This window comes from Ruditapes philippinarum, unplaced genomic scaffold (genome assembly GCF_026571515.1).
Source record: "Ruditapes philippinarum isolate M1 unplaced genomic scaffold, ASM2657151v2 ctg219_1_1_1_1, whole genome shotgun sequence".
Lineage (NCBI taxonomy): Eukaryota > Metazoa > Mollusca > Bivalvia > Venerida > Veneridae > Ruditapes > Ruditapes philippinarum.
In genome coordinates, this window is record NW_026859162.1 from 425,436 (window position 1) to 442,909 (window position 17,474).

The 17,474-nt window shown below is 31.6% G+C and overlaps 1 protein-coding gene across 3 annotated transcripts in view; it reads left to right on the top strand.

Moving 5' to 3' along the window:
- Positions 1-17,474, top strand: part of LOC132755479 (fibroblast growth factor 18-like) — a 67,422-nt gene that overhangs the window by 13,295 nt on the left and 36,653 nt on the right. Inside the window, exon 1 of one of the 3 annotated variants that reach the window (XM_060746354.1) lies at positions 537-1,789. The exons of 1 other annotated variant lie outside the window; for it this stretch is intronic. In XM_060746354.1, coding sequence (XP_060602337.1) covers positions 1,752-1,789 — 38 coding nt within the window. In that variant the 5' untranslated portion in view covers positions 537-1,751. Of the gene's footprint in view, positions 1-536; positions 1,790-13,422; positions 14,044-17,474 lie in introns of those variants that run through there. One more of the 3 variants, XM_060746353.1, reaches the window with a different exon arrangement.

Genomic DNA, 17,474 nt, shown 5'->3' on the forward strand with positions numbered 1-17,474 from the left:
TACCTATCCTTTTTGTCGCACGGGTACTCCAGATTTTGAAATGTCATTGACGGGTTCGCTTTGAGCTATATATCTTATGTTTATTTTGTCTCGTTCTAATTCTTTTATAGTTTACATCGTAGAGACTTGATTTTTTAATTTGATATACATGTAAATATTTTCATTGGATAATTTACAGTACTTTGTCTACAAATTAGTGTGAGCCCATAGAACTCTTGCCTATCCTCCTAAATTATTTTGGTTTTAGTTGTACTCTGAACCAGGGGAAGTAATTATTACTAATTAAACCATTGTATTTTACTTATGTGTATTCTCCCGTACTTAAAGTTTAAGGTTTACAGGATTAAAGTATTAACATTATAAATAACTGACAGTCGCAACCTCATTTGAACTAAAATCGTTCAATAATTGAAGGTTTAATGTTAAAGTTACAAGAGTCTAACACCACCGTATTATCTTCGGCCCAAAATGTTGACAATCGCTTCTCATTGACCAATCACGAAGGCGAATCTTTCCATCGGTGATCCGTATCACCGAATGGCTTGTCATTTTACAAAACGTACCGGGACGCTTGGATAACTGTTTCATTACAAAAACGAGTGTGTTCTCTATCACTGTAAAAAACAACTCCCAAAAAGGAATATATATAAATAAAGTGATAAAAAAGATAGAGGATTATTAGAACGAGGGAATTAATTAAATGGAATATCTGATTTGACAATTTAAACCAGCGTTTTGTTTACTAAATTTAAACTACCTGATTAAGTGTAAAAATTGGATATACAAGGTTTTTGATAAGCGCTAATGCAATTTACAAGGCAGGTTTAAAATAAAATATACAAATCTACCTAGCGTAAAAAACCTTTTTTTGTGTGAACACCTTACACCCGATTTTTCTGCAAAGATTCGAATTGGATTTTCCTGGTTTTCCAAGTGTAGTCTTCGAATTTGCGGTTTTCTGTCTCGGAAACGTTATTATTTAAGGAAATCGGGAATTTAACTCAAGTAGTGTGATGATATCTCGATGGATGCAAGATATGTCAAAATTCTGCTATATCTTAATATATCGGTAGAATAAAAATGATTTTCAAAATGTTGTCTGATCGGAGACACTAGTTAACACGTGGTGTCTCTCTCTGAAACTTGATAGATTCTTTGTAAAAACAGATATTTAACAAAAATTAATAATCATTGTTTTAAACATTGAATAGTGTGACAGTTTATCAATATAATTAAAGAATGTATTTTTTTTTCAATTTTGACAGATTGACTTTTCATAAATAAAAAAGAAAAGCGTTTGTTCAACTTCGTTAATGAATTTAATTCTTTGAATAAAATTATATAATATGTAAAAAAATCTGTGAAAATTGACTATTATTAGTATTTCATGGATTGACGTGAAAGTATTTTAAGTTTTTGTGTATAATTTAAAGGCTTTTGCAGTTTTAAGGGGAGAGGTGTATATTTATTTAAGTGTGTTTGAGACATAAGATCGTAAAATAGCAGACCTGACATATTTAGATAAGACATAAAAAGGAGATCTTTATGAAATTATCGTTTTATATTAACTGAAGTGATTTTTATTGGATTTTAAGCGAAGGCTACCTCTCAAAGCTTGTCTTGTTATAAAAAATCAAGCGCTGAGAGAAATCAAGTTACTTATTCTCTCGGGCGGGAATCACAAAGTGTGCTGTATATTGGACATTTTTTAGAATGGCCAATAGCACACATCTCTTGGCTCCCGATGCAGTATGAAGAAGAGTGAGTCTAGAAGATCTACCATATGCAGGTAATTTATAGGTATTATTTCTTCTTTTTCTAGTTACCTTTCTTTCTTATTTAATCATTGTTATATCATAACAAAGTGCTTTAATTTATATGATTGATATATGGCCTACATGAGAATCTGCTTTGTGATTCTTTGAACAAAAATCATTGGCAATTATATACTAATTTCACGTGCTGAATTTTAAGGCGGAGTAATATTTGACTGACAGTCAAGTGACCCATCAAACGTTATTTTGTTTCCCGAAAAAATATTGTTTTCTATGTGATTTACCCCCTCATGTTTTTCTTTTTTCTGATACAGAATACAAACATGTTGGTGCTATATTTAACTTCTGGATTATTTTGAAAAATGATATGGATTTTCTTTGGCACATACACTTTTTGATGAGTTAAACAGATAAAAAGAACATATGTTATAATGACCTAATGTCATAACTAGTTACTAGTTCTGTTTTGCAGATCAAAGTATTACTAATGGTATATTAAAAAATCAGTAAGTCAACAATAGTACAAATCCCCAGAAAAAAGACATTCAAATTAATATAATACATGAAACACGTAATTATTGTAACCTTCATCTTTTTGTTTTGTCTTTAACAAAGTGTCTTCACTATCACAATGGCAAGAAATTTATGATTATAGAATGTCAATTATCTTACAATTAATTGAAATATTTTTTTCGTCCATTCCTCCTACGCTGTTTATAAACCACCCTCATTAGCAGACGACAACATCAAATAACAGACGACAACCTTAAAACATTTTAATCACACTAACAGAAACAATATCAAATAGCAAAGTTCACCTAACTAAGAATATTTTTACAACATAAACAAGTGGTATTTGATAATTATGAGGTACCCAGTTTCACGTGAAATATTTCACAAAAGACTTACACGAAACGCACAATAAAGGTTAAGTATTGACCACGTGAAAGTACAATTTATACACAAATTATAGCAGTCATAAATGAGACATTTCTTTGTTAAGATTCATTTTATACGCCTTTAAATATGTTGACTATACATAGTACATTGATATCAAAAGAGGGTGCTATAGCAAAAAAATATATAATAAATTAATGAAAAAACCATCTATTTATTCATTGCGTCGTGGAACATAGTATAACATTCTGGATCAAAAATAGCATCACTCTATCACTTAATTAATCAGAGGGGTAATTATTTGCAACACAAGGTTTAAGAGAATTCACGCTCTTTGAAATTCCGTGACAGAATGGCATTATGAGAACTGTATTAGCTTAAATGGGTAATCCGCATCTGCTTTTGATGCAGTTTGATACACACGCAAAAGTTGTGCTAATTCCAAATTTTATTGCAAAGTTATCCGTAATTACATGCCCTCCCGGAGACTGGTTCGTTTCGATTAATACCCGAAGTCGTTTGAACCGAAAATAGGAACTCGAAAAATATCAGAATATCGTGAAAATGTATGGTTATTGGTTATAGGTATTTGTATTATTTATAATTAGGTTGTTATTTTTAGCATTTCCATTCTTTTTTAAGTTAAAAAACTCTTTAAACGTCCAAAAGCTTGTTCTTTTTATACGTTTTAATCTCAAGATAGAGGCCATGGTCAGACGTTAAAAATCTTCGTATCGTTTGTCTGTCTTTAACTGAAATAATATTTACATTCTATCGTGTCAATATCCGTGTCATTAATAAACATTAAAGGCCAATAATTGACCCGTTGTCTTTTATTGATGTAATATTTACATTTTACATTATTACCCCGTCTATCACGACGTCGAAGAAAAAGTGATCGTCTGTTTACACGCTCCTGTCTTTTAATGATATATTATTTACACTTGATCGCTAAACATATCAATATTAACATTTTTCCTTATCGAGTGACAAAAACATGAACAACTAAAAACGTAGATTTAGAGCATTACACGAGGAATGATATCATTTAACCTTAGTCTCTAACTTCCATATAGTCCATGCTATCTTACAGTGTACATTATAGGTGATAAATGAACAGATAACAGTTTTTGTGTCACCGATATACACAACTTTAAAGGATGATAACCATATGTCAGATTATTGTTTTTCATTTGTTACGTAGTCTTTACATATTGTAAAAATGCAAACAATGTCTTTAGCTTCATCTGAAATTGTCGAGTTTTAAGGATTTTATCATAGAAATATGCAAATTATTCGCGTAATTTCTTTCTAATCGCAAATGAATTATGTTTCGCGATAACGCTCTTACCAGCGTTGTTTTATTTATAAATTGATACTAGTATACTTAGCATACTTATCTAAACAAAAGGCAATCTCTAAACAGTGTACAGAAGGTGCTGCGTTTTCTCTTTCTAATCAGAAAAAAAATAGTTCCTAGTTATTTATTTCGTCTTCTGGGATCGATTCGTTCAATAGAACCCCCTTGTAATAACCCTGTAATATAGCGAACGGAAGAATGCATTTATCTATCAATAGGACACGGGTGTGTGAAAAAAGCCGCGGAAATAATTTACTTCACTGTTATAACTGCACAACCTGCTTGTTTCAAGTACAAAAAGCGGCGCGTAATGAGTCCCTTCAATATGTGAAGAGTATAACACTCGAGATGGATGTTAAAATGTAAATATTGATCTGTAAAACTGACAAATATTGCTAAATTGTTTAAATCCCCAATAATATCGCAAGGTGACACGTTGCCTTTTAAACGAAAACGGAAAATTAAGATATGTTCGTTTTGAAGTATATGCTTCTTTTGCGGGGAAAGAAAAAAAATGAAATTAAATATAATAGCGGAATGCGGATAGCTCACTAATGTTATTGATCAGGTTTGGTAAAACTCCTTAACAATTTAAATAAATCTATATCATCATATAATCTCTTGTCAAATAGATCAGGCAAGAGGGTATGTAGCGGAAAAATCGTATATATTCAAATCTTGTATGACATTACTTCATTTTTCAAAAAACTTAAATTTTCTCTTTCATATAAGCATACATATTTTTGGCGGGGTTTGAAAAAAAGTTTAAAGTCTTGTGTTATGCTTATTAAATGACGTATCATAAATTGCTAAGTTGAATATTTGTTTGATGTTTCGCTTGGAGAGTGTTTTGTACAGAGTATATGACTTTAATCATAATGGAGAGATAAAATTTATACGAAAATACAGCAATAAATAAGCAAGCAACGTCCTTATATGCAACAGTTGTTATGTATGTATCTTTATCATTATAAAATATGCAAAAGTTTTTTTCTTTTTCACTTTTCATGAAGATTTATAATTTACCCAGCAATTTCTAAGTAGGCCTTTCTTACAGTTTATGCTAAATATTAAAATTATTACGATGTAAAATTGCCATATGTTTTTACAGAGCTTGGTACGATAATATTTAAGATAATCATTTTGTAGGCTAAGCTACGATATTTATAACTTGTTTTCAATGTATACATGGCGATGTTAATATCACCTTTATAGTCACATCTTAGTACAAAAATTAATCTGACTTTCGAATATTCAATAAACTTATTATCAGATGTATTGGTTTTAGCGATTATATCGTCGGGCGGAATATATAGATACGATATCTGTAATTGATATATCGTCACTAGTATACTAACGATATATCGTCCGTGTTACTTGCATCCATATGGACAGTCTATTAAAGGTATATACATTTATCGTTATATCGTTATCATTACTTATATCGATATTTTCCCATCATTATTATTATCGATATATCGTCACTTATACTTATTTCGATATAGATACATGTAAATATCTGCAGGAAACATATAATATATATAACAAGCATTTCTTCTTAATATATATATGGACGATAGGGGTAACAAATATATGTTTCATTATTAATTATCTTAACACTTGTCTTCTTATTGTCTTATCTTATTAATCAACTGTAAATCATACATTGTATACTGTTTTCTTATTCGTCAATTCATCAGTCAATCAAACAATCTTAATCAATAAATCAATCTACAGAATCAATTAGTTAAGTGTTATGTAATTTATTCGGAATGTGTCATATAAATATGAAATGCGATTGTAATAAATCTGATCAACAATCACAAACAGGTGTCTCAGCAGACCTCGTACAACGAGAATTAAAATATTAGGTTTTGTATAGGTAACGTTATCGGATATCTTCGGCTGTTCAGCTCTCCTGTATAAAAAAAGCGTGACTAGCTGAACATGTTCTGATACTTTTCAGATATAATTTTATCTGTAATCTGATTTTCTAAACGTGAAAAGTAACTGTATTCAAATGTAGATTTGTGTTTCTATCATAATTCATATCTTTTTTATAGTTTGATTACTTTGTACAACTTTTTTTTCATATGCACATTTTCATTCATAATTGCCCTGGTGTTTCTTTGAAATGATACGGATGTTTCATTCATGTTAACAGATAAGATACGGCGGTTCGGTGTACTATAAAACGAAATCAAAATGAAAATAGAACCGTTAAATAATGAGGGAAGTTTATCAACAGATGATTGTATTGTGAAGATAGCAGTAAATTACTTTATTTTGATGAGGGCAGCGATGAATATACGTTTTTATTTTGATTGGTTTTCGCGATTTGATACAACAAAATATTAAAAATCTTATAAACGGCCGTTATTCATTTCAAGAAAGTAAATTAACAAAAAGAAATGACATTTAATTGTATCGTTTTAATCTTCATTTAAGATGGTAATTTCTTGCATTGTCAATAATACATTTGTATTTCTATAAATCAGAGAGATATAAGTGACTTTGACTTGTTGATTATTTGAAATATTTGAAATATAAATTACAAAACCATAAACTTAATTGTAACATAGCTAGCTGTTACCGTCTAGATCTATTTGACCAACTTGGCAAGAGTATAATAATGTCCATCATTTAAAACAAACACCAAAGTCACAAGCCTTCGGACATTTTAGTTTTGTTATCAGTCTCCTTGTATTAAAGCCAAGTCGTTTAAATTCCTTTCTGCATGTTTAAATTTTTGCGGCATATTTATTTAATGACAACCACATCACACAAGGCTAATCCGCCGCACGACTATACCAGAGTGAACCACAGTGTTGACAGACATATCGCGTGGCAGGAGAACATCCCCGGAACGTCGTGATGAAGTGTTTGCTACCCCACGCCGCTCAAGACATTTCAATTGTTTTCAATTTGCTCTGATAGCCAAAACATGTATTTTGTCTAAATAGGCTATATTTGATTAGTAACATACCCAAAGAATATATTACAGACCACAATGCAAATCAATACAGCATCTCCAGATATAAACTCTTTTATGTCGGCTATAAAAATGACATTGTGGGCATCACGTGGTAACTCGTGATATTTTTGTCTTTTTGAAGGTTTAGAACCACCTGCTGGTAGGTCTGACGCCTAATATTCAAGTCTGGGTAGATATTGATATCTGGTGAAAATATGTCCGCATTTTAAGAATGTTTAGAGACAAGTACTGTTTTCATACCGGGGATATTTGAAGGTTTTATGAAATATGTTTTGAAATGACTTTAGATAATTCCGCAGTAAAACTAGCTCCTCGAGAAATGTCGAATAGATTAAAATGTCAAAACTATGAGCTTTTGTAATGACGTCATACATAACATTGGCATCCTTTTATGACTTTATATGAAACTAGCTTGAAACCTATTATTGCAATGTTTCGCAGTACTACTTGATTAAAGACTGCGATGCCAGTAATAAATGATTGCAGTATATGATGATTTACCTTATAAAAACCTAAGCCATGACGCGATTTTGCATTAAGTGACGTTGTTTGATGTTGTTTGACAGTGTTTGACAAATGTACATATGGTTGAGCTGAAGATGACAGTGTATTGGTATAAAATATATATGCTTGAAGTATGTTATCAAAGAAGAATGTTTGTTAATATTATTTGAACCATTCAGTTTTGTTACTGAAATTATTTTATGACGTCATTCAAATTATTTCGTTACGTCATTGATATTGAGAGATGGCTCACCCAATACAAACATATCGATTTTTTTGGGGGCGAAATATATAAAATTAAGAAATGGATTTTTTTCTTTGGCAACAAGCAAAGTAGAAAAAAGAACCTAATATTGTTTTGATTATATAACTTGTTCCCGATGAAAAAATCAGCCTGACTTTGCAAGAGCCTCAGCGTATTTATTTACTTAATATAAAACAGTTTTATTGATAAAGTTAAGGGCCATTACGATAGCTTTTTTTATTTAATCTTGTTCGGCAATAGACCTATCATAAATATTGAACACAGATTTATATGGCTAAATATTTCAAGATCCGATTGAACAAATCAAATTAAAAACTGCTTACACTGGGAATTGATACATAACTATATAGACCACCATGTAACAATCACTGCTCTTTTGAACACGTCTTCAATTTTAATATACTTAATTCAGTAAGTTGATATAATCATTCGATCCATGACCTTGATCGAACTTTAACAATGTCATATAATTTACGACTGTAGAATTATTTTAACATTCATGGGTAGAACATGAATATAATACCTTTGTAATATTGTTCACATGTCGCATAACAATTTTTCCCGTGATTAATGTGAAGTTTACAACAATAAAAATCATTTTAAACGATATGAAGACTGTATTTTTTACCTTAATTGATCCCGTCATGACAAAACTGGTATAATATAAAGCTCTACAATCTTATTATGTGTTCAATTAATACGATCGTTTTAGAAAAAAATAAATTTAACTGATCTAGTATCTAATATAACCGCCACCTGTTGCACACAGTTTGAAAGAGAAAAAATGGAAGCAGCCAAAGATATTAACTGGTCAGAATCAAGGGCTCGGAATGAGACATGCTGATTGGACGGTTGGTGCTCCCTCGTCCAACGGCTGTCAATAATTGTCTATTTGCCAGATTTAATTTAAATTTAGTTATAAAATAACTTCAATTTACTTACTATATAAAAAAGACTGATTCATTTTATTGGTCACTGGAACTAAAAATAGATTTTTAAATACCCTATAACCGGAAGCTGTAACAAGCAGGTTTTCTTGGAATGTACTTTAAACTTGACTAGCCTTTTAAGGGGTCACAGAAGCTAAAGAAGTGGATTCTTTAAAAGCTTGATTATTGTTAGGTAAATACTCCAAATTTACAACATATCCTGTTGGGGTTTTTTTTGTTTCGTTTTTTTTTAATGTATTTTATTATTTTATATTCAAGTCAGAAGTTAGTTCGTTTTACTTATTTCTTTTCTTATTTTCAAATGTCATCTTTCTCGTTACTGTGAAGGTATCATGTATTTGTTAAATTTAGTTTTTTTATAAAAGAACAAGCATATTTTGTTCTGTTATAGTCTAATGATCTAACACCGTCAGATTATCAAAAACCTACAATCATCTAGACATTGAGTGGAATATTTTGTGTCAGTACAAAGTATGAATATTAAATATCAAGCAAAAATTAATTGTGCACTCATTTTTTATCTTTAGAATTTGCATAATACGGCGGTGAGATGTGTACTATTCAAAGTGCAGTATGTTTTTGTGGGTTTTTTGAAAAGCAAACGAGGTCTACTTGAAAAATTAGAATTTTAAAGTTTTGCATTTTATGCCTATCAATCATAAGTTATAAATGGTTAACCCGCTAGGATTTTATTCACATAGGGTCGGCAGATAACGATTGCGGTTTGTACTTACATCTCAAGCTGTCGGTAGTTTTGTTATTGAAATAAAAAACGGTGTTGAATATTGTAACCTCGGAATATTAAGTCACATATTTTTTTCGGATAAAAATGACGTCATATATCATATTCATCAATCCCGACGAAAAGCCCATTCAAGCGTTTACTGAATCATTATTATGAATATATTTCTCTAATTATTCTCAGTTATTTCTACTTTGTAATGTAAGGGTTACGCGGTGTAATTCTTACGCTTTCTAGTTCCCGTAATACTTGAGTAAGGCCGTCATAAAACCGTCCATTTCACAGGTAATATAAACGGTTTGATTTGTATTTTTGTTCATATAACTGTACTTGTAAACTCACAGTATATTTTAGTTTTGTTGCCAATAAAACATTGATTCATAAATGATAAAGTGATTAGTGAGATAGTTTTCAAAGGAAATTTAGACGATGCTAAAAGTTCACAGATTTTACGAAGAGGTGATTCTTACTGTAAAGTCAGTATTGTTAATATAAAAGAATGTTTCGCAAACTTTTATGTTGTCACATATATTACAATATTTGAGCCGCGTCATGACAAAACCAACATAATGCGTTTGCCCAGCATGGATCCAGACCAGCCTGTGCATCCGCGCAGTCTGATCAGGATCCATGCTGTTCGCCCACAAACCCTATAGAGAAACTGATAGCGAACAGCATGGATCCTGATCAAAATGCGCGGATGCGCAAGCTGGTCTGAATACATGCTGGTCGCAAACGCACATGTTGGTTTTGTCGTGACACGGCTCATATTTATTGTATGATGACATAAGTTGAATTTCTTGATATGTAAGTAAGTTTATGACCTATATGTAATCAAATCAAAAGTTTAATCCTAATGGATTCAAAATTATGCACACTAATTTTATTATGAAATGTTAATCTACTTGTATAAGATAGCTGTTTCAATGTCTTCATTGTGATGACATAGATAGTTCACTCGTGTTTTTTTCCTGTCCACAGTTAGTCATCATAATTGCTTCAGATTAAATATTTTTGTACGTAAATGACATAAATTATGATGGTAAAAAGTAATAACAGAAATTAATACCCTTATAATGCTAGCACTTCAGATATGAAAAAAAGTTCGTAAAAAGAGGATGAAAAGAAAAGCAAACTGTATACCCGGTTTCTTTATTTCGATTTTTTTTATAATATATAAAGATCATGTTAAGATATACTTGCAACCCGAGCACTCTTTACAGTGTATTCACTACAATATGACTTCACAAACCTTCCTTTTGCTACACACAGATTTGTTTTAATACGATACCGCTCATTTTTGATGTAAAGAATATTTCTTTTGTGTTGCCTTACTGAAACGAAATGCTTTGGCAGGTTTTAAGTGTCATTTACTTGCATAAAATGTGTCATGCCTTTTAAAGATCTTTTGATTAATAAAAAAAACTTGCCATGCATATTCCCTCCCTTTTTGCGCTGAAAAGAAAGTTTTCATTAATTTTTTGGTAATTCATATCTTATTTGACGGAGGTCACCACCAGTTTTGGCATGTATACACGGTGTGGGGCCTTCATTGATCCGTACATAAATCGTTGGTGTAAAGGAAATGAGAGGGAAAAAAACAACATAAGTTTTCATTTTTATAATGTCTCAAAAAGATTTTAGAATGACGTACTCTGGCTTTTATCCGTCTGTTTTTACAGCATACGATACGATAGGGCAATGATAGACAAAATGCCAGTATGTTCTTAAAAATACCCATTGGATTATATAACCATTGAACAGTATTGCATCATACGATACATGCTATTTGTTTTGTCCTGTTTTATGAATTTGACCTTCACATTCAATAAAGTGACCTTCAGTATACGACCTTGACCTGAAGGTCATACTGATAACAATTCGGCGATAAGAATTCCTTTTAAGTCCTATCCTCCACTGATATCATCATTGTTGCCTATTTAGCGTAATAACATTTTATTGCTTTTTTGTCCTTTCTATACCAAACAGGTACACTTTCACACGCATATATTAGTCAAATAATTAATAAAAGTTTAATATTTCTACATAGTCGTTAATAAAAAGCATAAAGGTTGGACCACAAGTTTTAATAACATTAATGAATTGGTCCTTCCGTTTGTTGTCTATCGAATCATTAATAAGCATAAGTCTGTAAATGCTTTCATAGTTACGCTTCGTACTCTTAATGAATCGGCATAAAAAATCCACGCAATCAGTGAATGAAAATAAACATGCTCATTATTGCATCAATAATTATGAATGGTATTTGTTTCTAAAAAAATACGTGTCACATTCTTTGGTCACATTCTTTTTTATCTGTCAACATAATGTTTCGTGTTAAATCTTTGTGTTCACGCAATATCTCGAAGAAAATGGCTGACTAAGCATAAAATTACCTTCCTTGCATATCAATACCGTTGTAGACATGTCGTTTTTCTCTACCTCAAGTTTATTATATATATGACACATTTAACTTAACAACATAACATTATCTACATATCGATGCCTTTGTATTTTAGATAAATCACTTAAAGGTGTTTATTTGGATTTATTCTATAATTCTTGTTAAGATTAATAACAGTAAAATGACATGTGATAAATAATAAAGAACTGGATGATAATCCCTTGCATTTCACCTATGATATTACCAGCTTTATGTTGACACTTTTAAAATCAGAACAACAAACCGGCTGTCAGCAGTGTTCATTTCGATGCTGTATTCCTGACAAAAGTTCACAGAGACCCCCAAGAAAAGACAGTTTTTTATCTCTTGCATTTTGTCAAATTTCCATCAAAACTTTTCATGACACATTTACAAAGTTTTAACTTGATGTATTAAATCATTTATGTATTTAAATAAACATATCATGTAAAAATTGTAGGGATATATTAACAGATTATTGCGCCGGAATGCATTAGTTATGCGTGATGCGTTCGTTAAAGAATTTTAATACTATTATGCTATGAAAAGACGGGGGGGGGATAAAATTGATTACCTAATTCGAGCTTAGATCAATGAAAATCTCTTGAGAATAATTCAATTAATGAATAAATTCCTTTACTTTGAATTTTAATTGTTAATATGAGCCGCGCCATGACAAAACCAACATAATGGGTTTGCGACCAGCATGGATCCAGACCAGCCTGCGCATCCGCGCAGTCTGATCAGGATCCATGCTGTTCGCTTACAAACCCTATAACAAGTAGAGAAACTGATAGCGAACAGCATGGATTCTGATCAGACTGCACGGATGCGCAGGATGGTCTGGATCCATGCTGGTCGCAAACCCACTATGTTGGTTTTGTCGTGACGCGGCTCATTTCATGTTGCTGATAAGTGTTGTTACGACCATTGGTGCAGTGCACGTTAAGTGTACGCTCTTCAAAATAAAGGTCACAAGGGGTACTTGATTACCTTTATACGGATGAGTCTGTTGATGATGATGCAGAATATGTTCTGACTTTAACCACAACGTACCTGTTAGAATATAATTATGTTTTACCAGGAAAAACATTTGTTTCTAATGAATGATAATTACCATTTGTAACAGGTAACCAATTACATGTGTAATATCTGATGGAAGTCGTCCAGAGCTCGCGCCGTGATAAGTAATTAAAACTTTGTCGAACTTCGGTTAAAATATTCTTTTAATCTTATTCGTATGAATCATACGTGCATTTCAAACTGTTTAAATGCATATTGTTTTTTTTTAATAAAACATATTTTTGAAGAAGATAATGAACACATCAAAAAGCGTTTTGGCTCATAGTTTTATAAACATGGAAATGACTGGGTTACGACGATGATTAATGTTAACTGCATTTCCAAATTTCGAAATTAGCGGTTGCGACTGAAGAATAATTTATATTGATGCAAGGATGGGTGACTGCGATCAGTTTATGCACCCTAGGTATTTAGGGTATAAATTCCGATCCTGTCCATTTACTTGATGGTGTTTGCGGATAAGTTTAAAACATTTTGTGGCTCGTCTCAAAAAGATTAGCGTTGTCAGCGAGAGCTTTTATTAAAATTCAAGTACAGTTTTTTGTACTTTACAAATTATTTTAACAAGGATTAAAATATGAAACGGGATCGCATATTTCGGACACACTTGCCAATTTATTATCTGATGTCAGAAAGATAGGCCAAAAACTGATATATATATACATAAAGACAATATAAATACACGGGCATTGTTCGTACTGACGCTCTACTGACTATACGTTTAAACTTATAACTCAAAAGTTATAAAATACGACTAAAATATGAGTGATTTTTTTTCTTGGATTTTTTTTTAAAATAATTAACGCTGAGGATTATTACTTCATATGGTCTGGATCAAGAATAACAGGTGTTTAAAGGATTTATAAAGCTTACAATCTGTCGTATACGGCGTGAAAACGTATATATAATATAAATAATGATTCTGACGTGATATAGTATAAAAGTGTGGGTTTGAAGGAAATAGAGAAATTAATATTTAATCTGATGTCTATGTATGGAGAGAAAGATTAGTAAGGATAGGGGGCTGGATACACCATTGGATAAAACAAGGTATGCTTTCATATATGCCCACTTTTATAACGTTTATTGTCGTAGTTTATATCATTTTGCTGTCTCCTCATTGTCATTTAACTGCCTTTCTTACCGAAGTGTTCACTTTAACGAAAAACGGGACGTTAACTGAAATATTTTCAAGCGAGATAACGTAGGAAGTTTTGAAAGATATTATGAGACCAAAGGGGGAAAAAGTACATTTTTATCTTCGTCTTTTAAGATAACGAAGCTTGTTTTCAAATAAAAGCGTACAAAAAACAACAACAACACAAAACAACTTCCGGTTAAATGTGTATTGAACTTGATGTAACTTATTCAAAAATAAACAAAGATCTGAAGGTCTCAACAATGTTGAGAATCAGGACGAAGAATTTCGCATGCTGGGTGAGGTATTAAACGGCAACTTTCTTGTTTAGAAAGTCACATTCTTTCAGTGAACCTCTTGTCAAGTAAGAATGCAGAAAGTATACGAAAAGTTGGCACATTTCATTAAATGTACCTTTCAGAATGACTGACAGTCGCTTTCACATTTAACACATAGTTTCCATCGATAACATTGAAATTGTGACACCTTCACCATACCTCAAAGAAACTTTGATTGTACACCTCTATCGCACAATCATTTTAAATCTTGATACTCTTCTCTAAATTGCTCTACCATACGTTCTCTTTAATATAAACGAAAGCAGACGACACGGGAGTTCATTTTACCACACGCATTATGGGTAAATGGGAGTCACGTGGTGAAAACGGCTGATACCGGGTGGTTTTTACAACTTTGAGGTGATGTCTCGAGTCATAAGTTGACAGTTTTAGATGACCCTTAATAATTGACCTCACACATTCTATTTCAAATATTGAACACCCCGTGAGGGATATCTGATGCGAGCAATATTTCAAGCATTGGCAATTGATGCATGGGTAAAAACATACATCCAAAAACTTAATAAAGTATTTCAAATATCTATATTATCTTTATAAATTCGATAAAAACAGATGTAACACATCTTTAATCTTTCTTCAATAATTCCACACATATCATATTTATTATTTTTTTTACTGAATTATAAAGCATCTCTTAAAAATATTTGTTTAGAGAAACTATGTCATCTCATGCATAAGGCTTGTGAATTATACAAGAAATCTTCAAATTTTTGTCTATCACTTTGTAAAAATGCAGCGGCAAACTAATATGAGAATAGCTATAATTTTCTACTATATACAAAATGATACACCAAACGACAGCACTGATTATAATTCAGCCATATTAAATCTGATTATCATATTTCGTATCAAATTTATTCAACATCGCTAAAGGAAAATGAACACCATATCGGGCGCTGACTCAAACATCTTCGACAATGGGTCCGTTTTTCTATTGTATACTGTATCCACTATTTATAATAAGTCCGCTTACTTTTCTTTATGGCAAAACTTTATGTAAAATGATATCTCAGTAAAATTTGAGAAATTTCTAAAATGTCGATTTTGTTGATAAAATTTTAATGTTTCTTCACAGTTATTCGATATGCAAAACATCGTATACTGTGGTACTACTTAAAGGATGAAGTATGTTTCCCACTACGACACTGTGGAAGTCGTAGACTTAAAAGTGGCAAGTTTACTTTAAGCACACTAAGTACCTAAACTCGAGTTGTCCATCTTTTAATCTAGACAAAACCATTCATTTGTAGGGAAACTTTACAGATAAGCTCTGACTGAATAGCCATCAGGGTAAGGGATACGACGATAAGTGTTTCAACAGTGTTCAGTGTGTCTTCTGCAACAGTTGTCGTCGTCTGCTATCTGAATTTTCTGTTTAAAAAAGAGAACGAATATGTGATTTGTTTTATGTATAGATGTATTTTTATTTTCCGGCTTCAGAATAGAAAATCTCGACGTCCTGATTCTTGCACATCTGTTTGGTCTTTGAAAATTAACTTACTATTGACTTAAAACATCATTTCGTTTCGCTGAGCAGTTATATTAATGCATTGTACTATGCCACTAACTAAATGCCCACTACCTATATACGGTATATTACCAGATTTTTTCTTCAATAGTGTTCTTAGGTTACAAAGACTATATTATTTATTTAGAAATAAAAAAAACTGCATAAACACGTTATAATGAGACAGTAGAGACAGTAGACAAACTGGTTTGTGATAAGCAAGATGTAGAACATAGATACGGACCTTTATATACTCTTAAATGGTTATATATTATATGTTGTTAGCTATCGTTCATAGTAATCTATTTAAGATGGAATACGAAGAAAAGCTTAAAATTTTTATGGACTCACCATCACTCCGGCTTAAACGTATCATGGGAAAAAAAGTAGATCGACTTTTGAAATGTTATAAAGATATGAACTTGGTTTTCTTTTATGCTGAGGCCCGAACTCATAGTTACGGCCGCCACCAAATGTGCTCTTGGCTTTAGAACATTGTTTTGTTTATGAAGTTGGACGTATTTGAATTGTGTTTATATGTTACAATGTACATCTGAGTTCATATTCATGATTACAAATCAAAATTCCTCTCTCTGGTTTACAATTCAACCCTTGATAAACTAAAATGATATTAAACATTATGCAGTCTTATTTTTGCTTAAGTTGAATTTGAAGAAGGAAAAAAACTTCTTTTGCAAGGTTGCAGCCCACAATCTGTCATGTTTCTTAAACCGAGACCTTTAAATGCAAATTGGTAACTTAATAATGAAAATAATTATTGTATGTGTTTTTGTGATTAACGATTGCAGTGGCAGGGCATTTTTTCCTTTCTTATTCTTCATTTTTGTATTTATAGCCTCCCTCGTATCATGTTAAGTGGTGTTTACTATCAAAAACAATTTATGAGACTTTTATTGCAACTCCTTGCTTTGTAATTAAGAAAATGCCATATTTTGTCTAAACGACATTATGGAATCATGCATATGTTGTACATTTGTGGCTTTTTAATTAATTAGACATTAGTTATACATAGTTAAACAATAATGCTCCAGTAACTGTAATGAATAGATGCATGCAAAACTTGTGCAAATAAAATCTCATAGTGGAACATGTTTCACTAAATCCAAGCAGGGAAACACATTTGACGTCTAGCTGTTTTGTTAAATGTCACTTAAAACTAACAAAAAATCCAAACGAGTTTGATATGTATTGTTTATGTTATATAGTAGACATTCCTCCTGTTGGCGAAAACATATCATATAGGAAAGCTCGGTTGTAAAAATAACAGATTGTTAAAATTTAATGCTGATCATGATCGATCAAAAACTTGACATCTAACAAGCACTTGCATACCTAACTAATATGATATTCACTAAATAGTGGAATACACAGTGCAGCAGATTTGTCATTATGTTAATTGCGTGATGAATGATACATATAAATTTTATACAACGATCTTAAAAAAACAACGAAACAA